Below are 14,691 nucleotides of genomic sequence, written 5' to 3'. Positions count from 1 at the left end.
AGAAAATGTTTTGGAATGGTGATAAATACGACAGTGATGCCACAAACAGTTGCATATAACAATTAGAGAAAATGAAGATCCACTTCTGGAATCAGTTACGATTCTGATGCCAACACAACTGGCAACTGAGAAAAATCATTTCCGCCCAGAAACGATTCTCACTAATGTAGCTGTCGTACGGTAGTGAAGCTGAGTGAAAAAAGGGTTGTTCAACGATAAGTGGAAGTAGCTTTTGCAGTGCTTTCCTTTCGTAGCTGCGAGGTCTGTCTACATTCATCACCGCTCAGAAGCATCGTGAGGTACGGAACGTAAGGCCAATTAGCATGACACGGGCTCTGGCGAGAAACATGCTAGCCCAGAGACCTGTATTAAAAGGGACACGACGGCGTAGTTACCGTCGGCAACGGTGTAAACTTCCGCTGCTATTTCTGAGATCTAGAAACCAGCGCTACCGAGAACACTACCTCGCGAGAACTGTATGTCGCAACTTCTTACCGAGAATATAGCTTCCCGCTGCCACTACCGCGAAGAACGCTTCTAACAGGAACACGGCTCACATATAGAAATAAGCATAAAACACTGCAATGAAACCAGCAATGCTTAATCTCTACACAGTTGCTATCATCTTGTATCTTAAGAATATACGCTACGAAACGGTAATGAAAATTGTCAGAAGCTTTGCCGACGTATGTGAAAGGAGCGAGTTCTCGTACTCGCTAAGCCAACGCAGAAATCTCTGAACTTTAAAAGCAGCAGAGGTGCACGACTCACAAATGGGTAAAGTGCCATCGCGAATGCAGCGCTGGACGGTAGCGGTGATCGCCACTTTCACTGTACAATTGCTACGGTTGTTCGACACAGAGAGAAGGCTAGTGGAACGAAAAGCAGCACACGGCAGGAGTTGGTAACTTCTGTAGAATCACAATCACAATGCCAAACCGTAAGTTCGGCGCTTGGCAATGACACACTGCACTGGCACACCGCTAGGACACACTGCTGAGATGATCCGTGAAGCACAGGCGTGGACAAGATAGTTCCCGTTTTCATTGAAGTTTGCGGTGAGAAATAACAGCACGTCATATCCGACGTTGATTGCGTACCACTTCAGATGTTCCGAGTGGGCTGCAGTCGAGGAAGGACCGTGGCGGCACGAAGCGACAAGTGAAAGCGCACGCAGACATGGCGGCGAGCGATCAGCGGGCGCCTGTTGCTTGCTGCTAGCTCCACGCCGTTGCTTGCGTTGCCCGCGACGCGACGAGTACGACTGAGCGAGTGCTGCTCGCGCTGCGCTCGGGAAGGCTGGTGGAGCCGCGTGTGCTGACTGCCGGCTGGCGTGGTGGGGGAGTACGGCGAAGCGCCGCGCGCCAGGGAGTGGCGGGGAGGGGAGCGGGGCGGGAGGGGAGGGGCGGGGAGGGGCGGCAGAACATGCCACGGCTTTCCCCCACCGCGGCGCAAGGAGCCGGGCTTCCACAAAAAGCTATTATTGTTATTTCCGAGAAGGCCGCGCCGAGGCAACGCCAGCCAGCGAGCTAGCGAGTGAACGAACAGGCGAATGGCGGCCTGGCGCCGCTTCTGGGTCATGCGTAATAGCTGCCGCCTCTATTCTGGTCGTCAGTCAAACGTTTTAGAGCGCGACGGCACCAAAACTGCGCATCACGAGAGCCATGTTCTGAGTTAATCATCACTCCGTATGAAGTTATTAGAGACGGGAACATATGACACAAGTATTTATGCAACCGTCATGAAGTCATGTGAAAGTATAAATCATAAAATAATTGTACTCCGATAGGAATACGTTAAAACTGTAAATAATATGAATTCCCTTTTCATTCTTTGTGTGAAATACTTTGTCTTTAAAACCAAAGAAATACATACTTTGCCAGAGACTCTACAAACGAGCCAAGATTACTTAAACGACTAAAATCTATGAAACCTTTTCTCAAATCAAACGAGAAAGCTATACTCAACTATTCTCGCCATATTAAGGAGATCTGTTGTCCAGCTGCCTTAATATAAGCATGTATGTTCCATGTACTCTCCGTCTGGTTTAAATTGAGCGTATTATTGTAACAGTATATGTGTGACTTCTTTAGTAGTATTGGGTCTGATTATGTTGATAACCGTAATTTCGTTGGCTACGAAATGTTCGGATGTATAATGCTTCTCGTGTTCTTTCGTTATTCATAATGCACCGCTAAGCAGAGCCTCTGTCTGACCGAGTTGCCGATCATTTCTCTCAGTTCCTCTCGTATATGTTTACATAAAAAAAATTCTCCGTTTGATAGGAGAATTATAACACAGGCCTCGGCAATCGATTTACTGGTTTGATGTAACGTACGTCACCAAGACCAACTGGTGACCACCGGAAATAACCATATTGTACTTTTGCCTTGTCTTACAGGGAAAATTTTTAGCAAAATAATATCGCAGGCGTAAGAGGGAAACGCTTCAAACACTAGCTTCCTCACGCGTGCGCAAATTCGGCGGATCTTTGGAAAATTTTGATCTCTGTGACTTCGCACACAAAAGGAAGAACAACATTCCATTTCCGGCACTTTTAACGCTTGATGACAAGGGCGGTGATTGTTGTCGTAATCTCGACAATTAGAACTCAACGGATGAGGTAAGAAAACAGGCGTGATTAGGTTCATTCATGTCGCCGAGAAAGACTCCCGAGTTACAAACCGATGGGGAATCAAACCGGCAAGTGAAACTACGGAAAACAATCTGGAAGGATAGGCTAAGGACGTTTCAACGCAGTCCACATTGATCTGACGACCATATCAGTGTACTATTGAGCTTCGTGTTTCTGTATTGTGAAATCAAGATAATGCGTCCAAGTTATTGGTTTTCCAGCAGTATGGCCCACAAAACATTGCCGTGGTTACAAGTATTCTGACGAGTTTACCTCAGATGTTATCAAGACGAAAATCTCAAGCGTGCTCTTCACATGTTCCATCGGGACAGCAGTTTCAACGTAGGCCCTAGTGTTGTTTTTTTACGGCGACAGTCGATACTTGGAATCGCTATTTCGAAAGGAGTGTGGATTTTAAATATGTTGTTGCTGTGCATATCCTCCAGAGTGATAGAAAATAATTACCATATCAATATGCGATGTATGTCACGACTATAACACGATATAAGAAACTGTGTCTCTTGAACGTAAGTAAAAATCAGAATATGCTAAGCATAATCAAGTGTATTTTTTCGGATGTATCATCGATTAGTAAAGTTTTCAATAATAACAGTATAGTCATATAATTCTTCTCGTGATATACTTGTCAAGAGGCTTACTTATAGTTATAAGTACGAGAAATGAAGGCACGAAAATTAATTTTAAGTCTTTGTCACTGACAACAAATATCGCCTCTGTGTTTCACCATGTTTTTCAGATAAATAGTTTGATTGCTAACCCTGCTGCCCCTTCATAGGATCTGGTGAAACTTAACTGGCAGCTAACCTCGTGATATGGTGGTTTGCTCTGTTGTCTACAGACACGGAGGTTCCACTTTCAATCCCCGATAACCGCTTAGAATTTTTCTGTGATGTAAAAATGTTCACCCGCTTTCGTGAGGTCAAATGAGAATATATTTAATAAATTATGCATCGAAAATTAACACTCAAGCCGCTGAAGTGGTGACAGGTCAAAAGCTAGCTCTAGCGTATGTAATGTGGTCAAGGAGGATGCCGTTGACGTAGCTATTACCCAGTAAATCTTTAATACGAAGTTCTGATGTCTGGAACAGACTAACGCGGAAACAGAAGTACGGCAAGTACTAGTAACACTGAAAAGTGCAACTTCTAAATACAATCTAGATATCGGTAAGAAAAATGAAAAAAAGTGAAGAAAAAAGGCAGTAGGACTGTTCCAGAGTGACTGACTTTTTTCTTTCCTTCCGTTCGTTTTCTGACTAAGTTCTTATGCTTCCGATAACCTGGAAGATATCGTCAATGAAATTCGCCGATATAGACTGCATCTGCGTGCCAGACAGTATTTGAGTAAATATGGTGTATTAACTGGATTGGTGGCCCGTAATAGCAGGGACAAGTAACGTCCGTAAGTTAAAATTTTTAAAAGTCTGTGAAAATGTTAAACCGGCACGCCCGGCGATAAGAAATTTGTCGTCGGATAACTTTCTGGCAGTCCAGTGGCATATGATACAAGCAGCACTGTCCTATAGTTACGGACGTCACAGACATAACAGATATCAGCCTGTACAGGAAGCGAGGGTCTAGAAGCGATGCTGACGTCCTATAGTATCTGCTGAGAGTCCCTTGCGTCACTGCGGCTTCTTACGTGGTTCTCAGCGAGGCAAGTTGCGCGAAGAAATCTGTCGTAATGGCCACGTCGGAAAAAGACCAGCGCCTTGCGCACCCTGATAAACTGCTCCCTAGTCTTAGGCTTTGGTGAATCTTTCGTAGTGCCTACGTACACAGCTATCGCTGCGAGCCCAACTTCCGCAAGTGTTAGTTTCACTTCGGCGCAAAGGAATATTACTAGCCCCGTCTATGTCTTCGATGTTACAAGTACTGTGTGGTATCGGCTATGGTTAATGCGTTAGTTAGTTAATTGCAGTCCGCGGCTCGTGGTCTTGCGGTAGCGTTCTCGCTTCCCACGCACGGGTTCCCGGGTTCGATTCCCGGCGGGGTCAGGGATTTTCTCGGCCTCGAGATGACTGGGTATTGCGTGTATTTCATCCTCATTCACCCGAAAGTCGCCGCAGTGGCGTTAAAGAACTTGTGGAGCGGCGGCCGAACCGCCCCGCGAGGGGTCTCCCGGCCACCAATGCCATACGCTCATTATTAGTTAGTTGTATATGCAAACATGGTTCGGAGTAAATTACATCCTTTCAGCCAGTAAAGCTGAGAAAACAAATTATATATTCCTCCTCTTCTTCTTCTTCTTCACTTTACGGCGTAGGCTAATAGCCTGTTCAGTCTTCGTTGCAACCATCTATTCTTTGGTCGTCCCACATCTCTCTTTCCTATTGGTTTATAACGGATTCTGTACTTAACTAATCTGTCTTCCCTCATTCTGTTGAGATGCTTTTTTTTTTTTCATTTTATGCATCCTTGCTCTGTTTTCCATTTGAACAGTACATCATAATAGTGCTTGGTATTTGATCTCTAAAAAAGATACGTTTGTTCCTGTACAGTAACTACAAACCTGTGCTTCTCTGAACATGGGCTTCAATTGGAATCATTACATAGGATGTCCCAAAAGAAATGGTCGATAGTCACGGATGCGGCAGGAACGATCATTCAAAGCGAACAAGTCTTTAAACATAGCCATAGCTCAAATGCTGTGACCACGTCTTCATCTTCGATACTGTGCAACAAATCTCTTCAACTACTAGCTCTTTGCCCTCCACGTTTTTGGGGGAGGTAGTATGGACTGTAAAAAAAAAAAAAAAAAAAAAAAAAAAAAAAAAAAAAAAAAAAAAAAAAAAAAAAAAAAACACGCCCAGTAACATGGGCTTCAAGACGCATACCTTAACAGGTAAGAGGACTTGTTCATCTTCGCTACTGTGAAATACCTCTCTTCCGCAGAACACGTTCCCGTAACTCTTAAGATATGCATTTTAGATGCCATGTTCACTAGAAATTTTTTTCTTGTTTTGTCCCATACTAATCCCTTCCAAAATAGAGCGTGCATAGCAGAGATTTGTTTCACTGTATCGGAGATGAGGAAGTGTTCATATATCTTAAGCTGTGCATTTTAAGAGTCCACGTTTGATAGAAATTTTTGCTACGAATGATTGTTTCTGTCATATCCTGAACATTGCCCATCCCTCTTGGGACACCCTATATAACAACATAGAACTGCTGTTTTTGGCTTCACAAAATCAATACGAAGAAAAAGGTGCATGACACTATTCACCTTCTTCGTTTAAGGCGAATCGGGTCATAAATCCGGCGAATAGAGTCAGCACAAAAAAAGTCTCATTAAAATAACAACGCATTTCACTTTAACGGACATTTTCTTCTTCAATGTAATAACACATTCCTGATGGTAACATTCTTGCCCTTGCCTTGACACTCAATAGTCACCAAGTTTTGCCGATACTGGATCAGCGTATTTAATCTAGCTGAGTTCACAAGATGCGTCGTTATCTTCATCTGTTTGATCAGAGGGTTCTTAGGAATCTGACGTACATGATTCATCCTGTGGGTGTAGTCTCTTCTTAATATGACGTTCGCCGGCCGCAGTGGCCGAGCGGTTCTAGGCGCTTCAGTCTGGAACCGCGCGACCGCTACGGCCGCAGGTTCGAATCCTGCCTCGGTCATGGATGTGTGTGATGTCCTTAGGCTAGTTAGGTTTAAGTAGTTCTAAGTTCTAGGGGACTGATGACCTCAGATGTTAAGTCCCTTAGTGCTCGGATCCATTTGAACCATTTTTTAATCTGACGTTCCCTCGATCTGCCTGACTGAGAAGACTTTCTCTTTCATTTAAAAATAGTTTTTTGCTTTCATTTATATTTTATGGGGGTGTAAAAAGGAGTGCTTTCTGTTTCCTGGCTCAAAACTTTGGTATAGACTTCTTTGGAAACGACAAGTCGTGGGATTAAAAAGAAGAATTTGGCATGCCATTGGTATCGTCCGCAGCTCGTGGTCTCGCGGTAGCGTTCTCGCTTCCCGAGCACGGGGTCCCGGGTTCGATTCCCGGCGGGGTCAGGGATTTTTCACCTGCCTCGTGATGACTGGGTGTTTGTGTCGTCTTCATCATCATCATCAATCATCCCCATTACGGTCGGAGGAAGGCAATGGCAAACCACCTCCACTAGGACGTTGCCTAGTATGGCGGCGCGGGTCTCCCGCGTCGCTCCCCTACGCTCGGTAAACGGAGTATGGGACTCATCATCATCATCATTGGTATCGTGAACTGGACTACAAGCTGAAGCATATTTTTCTTTGCTGTGTTTTCTTGGTTCGACGTACTGCGTTTCCATTCAATGCAAAAACGGCTATTCAACAGAATCAATTTTGGGCGATCGTTAGTATTGTTCTCATAATCAATGTTGCTTTGAAAGTGAGATTTTTCATCTTTCTTCTCCTTTGGCCAATCTTACTCCTCATTAAATAATATTTGACCAACTTTCATCTTTCCTGGACAATCTTTTTCACTCTATAGTTATCTTGAAGACAGTAATGTCTGACCTCAAATAATTCTTCTGTCCACAAAGAGTTTTTCTTTTATATTTTGCCAAGTGTAATAGAGAACAAAAACAAAATAAATATTTCAATATATTGACATAAAAAATATTGACTCCATTCGCCGGAAGTATAAAACATTTTTTTCCTGAAGTTGGTAGTCCTGCGAAACCATATTAGCGCGCCGATAAGAGCACAATCACATCGGCAGTATATGAACTTATTGTACAATGACTACCTTACAGATCATTAAAATAATTACCGTATCACAGATACATAAATTTGAATCCAAAATTATTTTACAAAATATAATGTTTTCAGAACTCAAGAGAAACAGCGCAGTTCGCCACAAACACACTTAGCAAGTCTTCTACTTTCCAACCTATACACTGAGTTCCATCAGTCACCGCCAGGTGGCAACACTTTCTTTACCACTTCGTATATCGTAGTCAGGAGGAAATTTCTAGAATGTAACCGGTTTACCTCCCCACCTGATTCGGCCGACCGTACCCTATAGAAGAATCATTTTCGAAGCTACCAGCTCGCCATTCACGAGAATAGTTTTAGGGAAACCACGGAGATCCCAAATCTATATAGTCGCAAATTGATGTGAAACCCAGATAGCGACCTCGCCCATGAAGGAATGTTCCGCTGAAATGATTTAAATAATAAAACTTCCTACTTACTTTTTTTTTTTCAGACAGAGTACGACACGTTTCAGGACTTTCTTCCCATTTTCAAGTGCTGTGGGATGTCTGCGTGCGTGTTGTTCTGCGACATTTCATTCATCACAAACGATGTTTTGCGAAAGTCGCTGGAACTAGGAGAGAGCGGGGCAATGCCGTACAGCGGGGTAATACCGTGCACCGCTTTATCCAGTTCCTCAGAGAGGGTAAAGAGCGCTGCACGGTGGTGCCACACAGCGGAAGTAACTATAATCAGATACAGAGGGGTCTATATCGTTCAACGGCGCAGACGTCTTCGACAATCGGTTTCAATTGATTTCGACTGTTTTCTTATAAAATCTGAAGATAATAAGTCTATAGGTGAGGGATATATGTTAATAGCGACAATATTTAAAGTAGGTCTACTTAATTAAGCATTTCTTGATCTTCTTTTAAACATCAAATGTTAGACGTTAAATTTCGTGATTGTTGGGTTAGAATTTACAATGGCGAGTCATGTTGTCTCGGAGCAATACCGTGCCCGTTGCACGGTATTGCGCTGTGGTGAACGGTATTGCCACATATGGTAATTTCTTGTGGTATTTTCGTGAACTATATATTTGGAAGTATGTGTGTCATCTTACAAGTGTTCTTTCTCCTTTGAACCACAGATGGTGAGAAACAAAGCCAGAACCACAGAAAGAGGCAAAGGGTGGACGGAACATGAAATGAATTGCGCACTCCACGATGTTATAGAAAATGCAAAGCCACAGAGAGTAGCTGCAAGAATGTACGGAATACCTCTTTCTGCTTTGAGACATAGGCTAAAAACAGGAGATTGCTCTAAAGTAACAGCTGAAAACTATATTAGCGACTACTGCCAATCAAACAGGGGATAAATATGTTGACACCATAGTCCAATGATTTTGTTTTACCAGTAAAAGGATTTTCTGGCTTTAGAAACTTCAATAAGTTGTAAAATTTATGTTTTTCAATTCTAAATAAATTCTGAATTTCGAGTTTCTTAAATTTTATTTATTTTTACAGAGTTTTTGTCATTTTATGTGCTACGCTGTATCGTAAGATATATTGCGCGGTATTACCCCACCCCTCGAGGTAATACCATGCAACGTAACACTTTTGTAAAGCAGCTGTAGGAACGTAAATCGATTTAATATAGCAAATATGAAGCCATAAACGTGTGGGGCATTGATTTTTTGCCCAAAAGAAGGTGTTCAGCATTTCAATTGAGTTCGAAAAATGCGAAATATTTGAAAAATGGCTAACGTGCACGGTATTTCCCCGCTCTCGCCTAATTGATCCGCGTGACAGATTTTTTATTTGACGTTTGCAGAGAACGAAAGATATCGCTCACTTCCCTGATCGTGTTCGTGGCTGCGCTACAGCAAATATGACGCTGAATAAATTCAACTTTAACGTTCTTAAGATAAACGCAGCAGCTGTACTACGGAAGTTTCCACCGATCGTTAGGAAAGCGCATTGATTGCAACACCGGAATCCGCACAGAGCGTGGCGGGGGCTGTTTTCCGGGACGCGTGGGTGTGGGACTGGTGAGCGTAGTGCAGAAGACGAGCGCCGCAAACAGCTGACAGGCGGCTGTGGAGGACGGCCGGGGGCGCAGCGCAGCGACGCCGAACGACATAGACACTTCCGCCCCCGCCGGCAGCAAAAGCCGTTCGTTACTGGCCTCTGCGCGATTTCATTGAAACAGCGCTCTGTTGACCATTCTGGGGTCTCCTGCGAAAGGCTAGTGACGTCATAGTGGTGACTGATGCGTCGCTATTAACCTCCCGTCTTCCGTTGCCCACCGCTGCGACTACTCTTGGGGTAATGGGATGTACATTACGGCGATGACTGGGCAACTCCGAGTCTGGTTTTCAGCAGCTTGCCGGATCTGTCGTGTCTCAATCGAAAGTAGCGGTAAACGCCATCTCCGTGGACGAGCCGTTACGCGCATCGTCTCTTTCCGATCCGTCCAACTGGGCAGAATGCTTTTTATGTAAAGGTCTTACTGTAATTTCTTTCCCGACGTAAGGAGCTGACTACCAATCAAGCATTCGTCTAAATAGGTGTACGAAGGACGCTCTCTAATTTTTTAACGCCCCTAAAACGACCAAACAATTTGTCAAATTTCACTATGCTTGTCACTGACAGCGTACGGTGCTGTTTGACGTATTTGTCAAACACAGAGCGTGTTTGTCAGAAATATTGAATGACGGAAAATTTGACAAGACAGAGAACGGTGTTTGCATCGATGCTTCGCTGCATATGTTTAATGAAAAATACATTTATTACGATTTCTGTCACTGTATCGTGAGTTTTCCACAACTGTGGAAACTACGATCAAGGATAAAAACAAAATAGCACTGGCAATTAAAGAAATGGTAGATGTGTCACATCTTTCCCAGCCATTTATGACGCAGGAAGAGCTTAAGTTTAAATCAGTATTCTACGCACAATGTACAAGATGCAGTGCAGTAAAATAAAAAAAAAAGATATAAAAACGTTTTCGGAAGGTGACTATCAACAGCCGTCAAGTAATGTATAAAATGCATGTGACTGTCAGCTGCTTTTATTTTAAAGCCAAATATCAACCGGTTTCAGTCATGGACCGACCATCTTCAAGGCTAAGGGTTAAAATGGTTTAAGCCACGACATTACATTTGTCATTACTATTTATAATGTGCAGAGCATGTCATGACTATCAATATACGACACAGGTTGGAAGCAGACATACTAATATCAAGAGTACACACAGCAGTACAAAAAATGGTTCTAATGGCTCTGAGCACTATGGGACTTAATTTCTGAGCTCACCAGTCCCCTAGAACTTAGAACTACTTAAACCTAACTAACCTAAGGAAAACACACACTCCCATGCCCGAGGCAGGATTCGAACCTGCGACCGTAGCGCTCGCGCGGTTCCAGACTGTAGCGCCTAGAACCGCTCGGCCACCCCGGCTGGCAGAGCAGTACAGAAGACGCGCAAACATCTTTACATAAGCTCAAAAACTGTATTTTTGATGTAGCAACAGCGGAGCGTAAAAATGTTGGCAGGATGTTTCCGTAAGTGCAAAAGTCTGTAAATATTAACACGTTTCGTACCAAAAAATGTTCTATTTTAAAGCTTTTGTGAAAACTGCTTTAAAATTGTAGCCCGGTTTAATCAACATGTACACTATCGGTTTAGTTCCAGCATGCTGTCTGATATTGCTCTGACCCTCCTTCCTATGTAAAGCGAAGACAAACTGTGGAAAGACGCTGGAATAGCACAAGGTGCGAGCTGTGTACAAAGGTCGCCCATCATGGTTTACGTTTTACCGATGAACAACCGTAGGCCAATTCCTTGAAACAGGAAATTCGAATTTCTTTCCTTGTCCTTGTTCCAGTGAAGCAGACCAACTCCGTTTTATAAATCTTTTTTAATAGAGAGAGACAACTATTTCTGTCGTTAATGGAAATCACATGATTGACAGCTTTATTTATTAGGAAATGTTTAGCACAATGAGACCCTCCTTCCTATGTAAAGCGAAGACAAACTGTGGAAAGACGCTGGAATAGCACAAGGTGCGAGCTGTGTACAAAGGTCGCCCATCATGGTTTACGTTTTACCGATGAACAACCGTAGGCCAATTCCTTGAAACAGGAAATTCGAATTTCTTTCCTTGTCCTTGTTCCAGTGAAGCAGACCAACTCCGTTTTATAAATCTTTTTTAATAGAGAGAGACAACTATTTCTGTCGTTAATGGAAATCACATGATTGACAGCTTTATTTATTAGGAAATGTTTAGCACAATGAGAATTTTTGATAGTCAGTAATCATGTAACAGTTTTCAGCCGTCGTCTGCCACCGTCAGATGTACAATCCTACAGCCGAGAGCAAGAATGAAACACTCGAACATCACGCTGTCATATGTAGCAGCGTAAAAGAACAGCACGTGGTCGGAACCCCTCGCGGACAGCTGATGTTCTCATTTGGTTATCTATTGTCCAAAACTGTAAATGTGCCACAGAATTCCCAAGAAATAAATTATGAAACTTTTTTAACTCGAAGATGACCTCCATGACGCCAAATCGCCACCTTAGCCTGGGACGAGGATTCGCACGTACGCCTACATACTACAGACGTTAACAGTGCATGTACGCCGTCAGTCCGTGGCTTGTATGAACTTGACGTGTTTTCGTGTTTCAGCTGTTTTTCATTACGCTCTTGGAGTAAGGCATCTCAAAAGCACATCCAGGTTGACGGGTGTATTACATCCACAACCGTCTATTTTCGGTGGACAAAATTGGTTCAAATGGCTCTGAGCACTATGGGACTTTACATCTGAGGTCATCAGTCCCCTACACTTAAGAACTACTTAAAACTAACAAAGCTAAGGACATCACACACATCCATTCCCGAGGCAGGATTCGAACCTGCGACCGTAGTAGCAGCGCGGTTCCGGACTGAAACGCCTAGAACCACGCGGCCACAGCGGCCGGCTTCGGCGGACACATGGATTAGGATCACTTCTACTCCTTCCAAGTTAGCACTGAAATGTGCCATTGTACAGACAGGTTCTACACAAAGCAGACGCAGTTTTAGAACAAATAGTACCTGCTTAAAAGTTGCAAAGCTTATGAATGTAAATATGTTACAGAATCTGGGAATTAGTTAGGTGATAGCAAAACAAAAGAGAGAGAGAGAGAGAGAGAGAGAGAGAGAGAGAGAGAGAGAAAGTGATGAAACACAAAAAGGTGTTACGGTGATTCGGAAATAGGTAGCAGTAAGAAAAAGAAGAAAAAGAAAAAAAAAGGGAAACAAACTATAGAAAGATAGAGAGGAGTGGAGATAAAACTACATTGTGTCACTACGTGGAAACGACTATCTGACATGCCGCTTATCTCCGTACGGCTACAATTGTTCTCACTGCCATCTGTATGGAGATAAGATCCCATACAGAATACTGAGAAGCACAAAATGCTACTCCACGAACCTCCTCCTCGTGGATACATTTTCACTTTACCCTAAAAAGGCCGTTTAATGATACGCAAGGACAGATGAAAGAAAGGCCGAATTATTGTCTCCGCTCACAGCTGAAGCAGATTCAGTGATCCTGTTCGATATTTCTCAAAAGTCGCGGGTGAAGCGACGTATTTCGCGAAAAGCGAGCGACGTGGCGGACTGGTCCCGTATTCGAGAGAACCGTCTACACTGCGTTCTCGTCATTTCGATTCTATGTTTTCACAAATGGCTTCAGAAGAATGCTTGGATAGGCACTCCCCACATTCAATCCCACTGCTTCACCGATCCGAACTAATGGTCCATCTCTAATGACCAGAAAACACACGAAACCATAAGTTTTAATCTTGCTCTCTTCTGGCGACCCATTACGCCGATCAGAGGTCTTTTTGTCATCAGTTCGTAATGTTTGGAAATCACGCTGAGCTGCTTTCAGTGACGTCACAGCAAGTGCCAGCTAAATTAGCAGTGCTTATACGTTCTGAAAAGGATATAAATTCATGCAAAATCTCACATAAAACTGAAATACATAGTAAAGGTATGCTTTTCTGTTAATAAAAATGATATTTTATCATTACTGGAGCTTCCCATTTACTGTCCGATATTTCTATAGAATGTCATAACTAGACTGTGTCACGAAAGAGGAAACCAGAAGAACCGAGGTTTAAGAGTTTCAATGATGACAGGAGAGTTCCATGGAAGTATTCAGAATAAAAATAAACAGCCGTCTTGTCTGCTTTCCAAGGGTAATAAGAACTTATTTTCAAACCGCATGGATTCAGGTTTATTTGCCTATTTCTCCATTGACATGCTACTCCTGGCAGCAAGACATTATGATTACATGTTTTTCCACATTCTGGTAGATGTTTCACTGGCAGCACGATCCAAGTCACATATTATTCGTTCTTAAGATCTAGATCGTTTTTTGTTCACGTACGTAAACTGAATAACACAATGCATTTTCCACTTAGTAAGAGGAGTGGAAGTAGCTGCGATGAACCGTTCGATTTCTTTGCATTCATATATCGATGGTAGGCACTGAAAACCTCGTATCTCCATCTGTCTGTGAAAAGCCATAATTCCAGTAACCAGTATCTCCTTTATCAAAGTGAGATTTGAAAGCGCGTGTATTTCTCTAAGCTGTCTATAGCTAGGCTTCTACTATATAGTTTCACATGTACCATTTTCTACATTTCTTAAGAATCCGTTTTTGCTTCTCCTGTAAAATTTAGCAAAATGAGTTACAAGCTATTCATTGCCTACCATCGATACATACGAATGCAAAGAAATCAAGTGATTCATTGTAGCTACTTCCACACCCCTTACTACGAGTAAAATACAGTTGGCATTTTTTTCTTGTTGCGTTACATTATTCAGGTTATGTGCGTGGACAACGAAAGATCTAGATTTTAAGAGGGAAAACTGTGTGACTCGGATCGTGCTGCCAGTGAGAGATCTTCCAGAATGGTGAAACACATGTGACCGTAATGTATCGATCCCAGGACTAATATGTAAGCACAGTGATGGACGTCGTCAGGAGGGTTAAGCAAATAAACCTGACGGCATGAGGTTTTTACACTTTTTTCTGTCGAAGTAGAGAATCTTGAATCAAATATTCGACGTTCCCATCAGTATTACACTCTAAATACGAGGACATAGGTGTTTACGTTGTCGATAGTATTTTGGGCGTGGGTTCAAATGGCTCTGAGCACTATAGCCTATAGGACTTAACTTCTGAGGTCATCAGTCCCCTAGAACTTAGAACTACTTAAACCTAACTAACCTAAGAACATCACACACATCCATGCCCGAGGCAGGATTCGGACCTGCGACCGTAGCGGTCGCGCG

At 43.0% G+C, this 14,691-nt stretch overlaps 1 protein-coding gene across 3 annotated transcripts in view; it reads right to left on the bottom strand.

Annotated features, from left to right (window-relative positions):
* Positions 1–14,691, bottom strand: part of LOC126278049 (cytokine-inducible SH2-containing protein-like) — a 277,315-nt gene that overhangs the window by 16,866 nt on the left and 245,758 nt on the right. The window contains exon 1 of one of the 3 annotated variants that reach the window (XM_049977844.1): positions 1,101–1,317. The exons of the other annotated variants lie outside the window; for them this stretch is intronic. Coding sequence (XP_049833801.1) covers positions 1,101–1,181 — 81 coding nt within the window. The 5' untranslated portion in view covers positions 1,182–1,317. Of the gene's footprint in view, positions 1–1,100; positions 1,318–14,691 lie in introns of those variants that run through there. 3 annotated transcript variants of the gene reach the window in all.

The sequence above is a fragment of the Schistocerca gregaria genome, chromosome 6, assembly GCF_023897955.1.
Source record: "Schistocerca gregaria isolate iqSchGreg1 chromosome 6, iqSchGreg1.2, whole genome shotgun sequence".
Taxonomy (NCBI): Eukaryota; Metazoa; Arthropoda; class Insecta; order Orthoptera; family Acrididae; genus Schistocerca; species Schistocerca gregaria.
The sequence above is the reverse complement of the archived record's forward strand: the minus strand, read 5'-3'. Positions and strand labels throughout refer to the sequence as shown.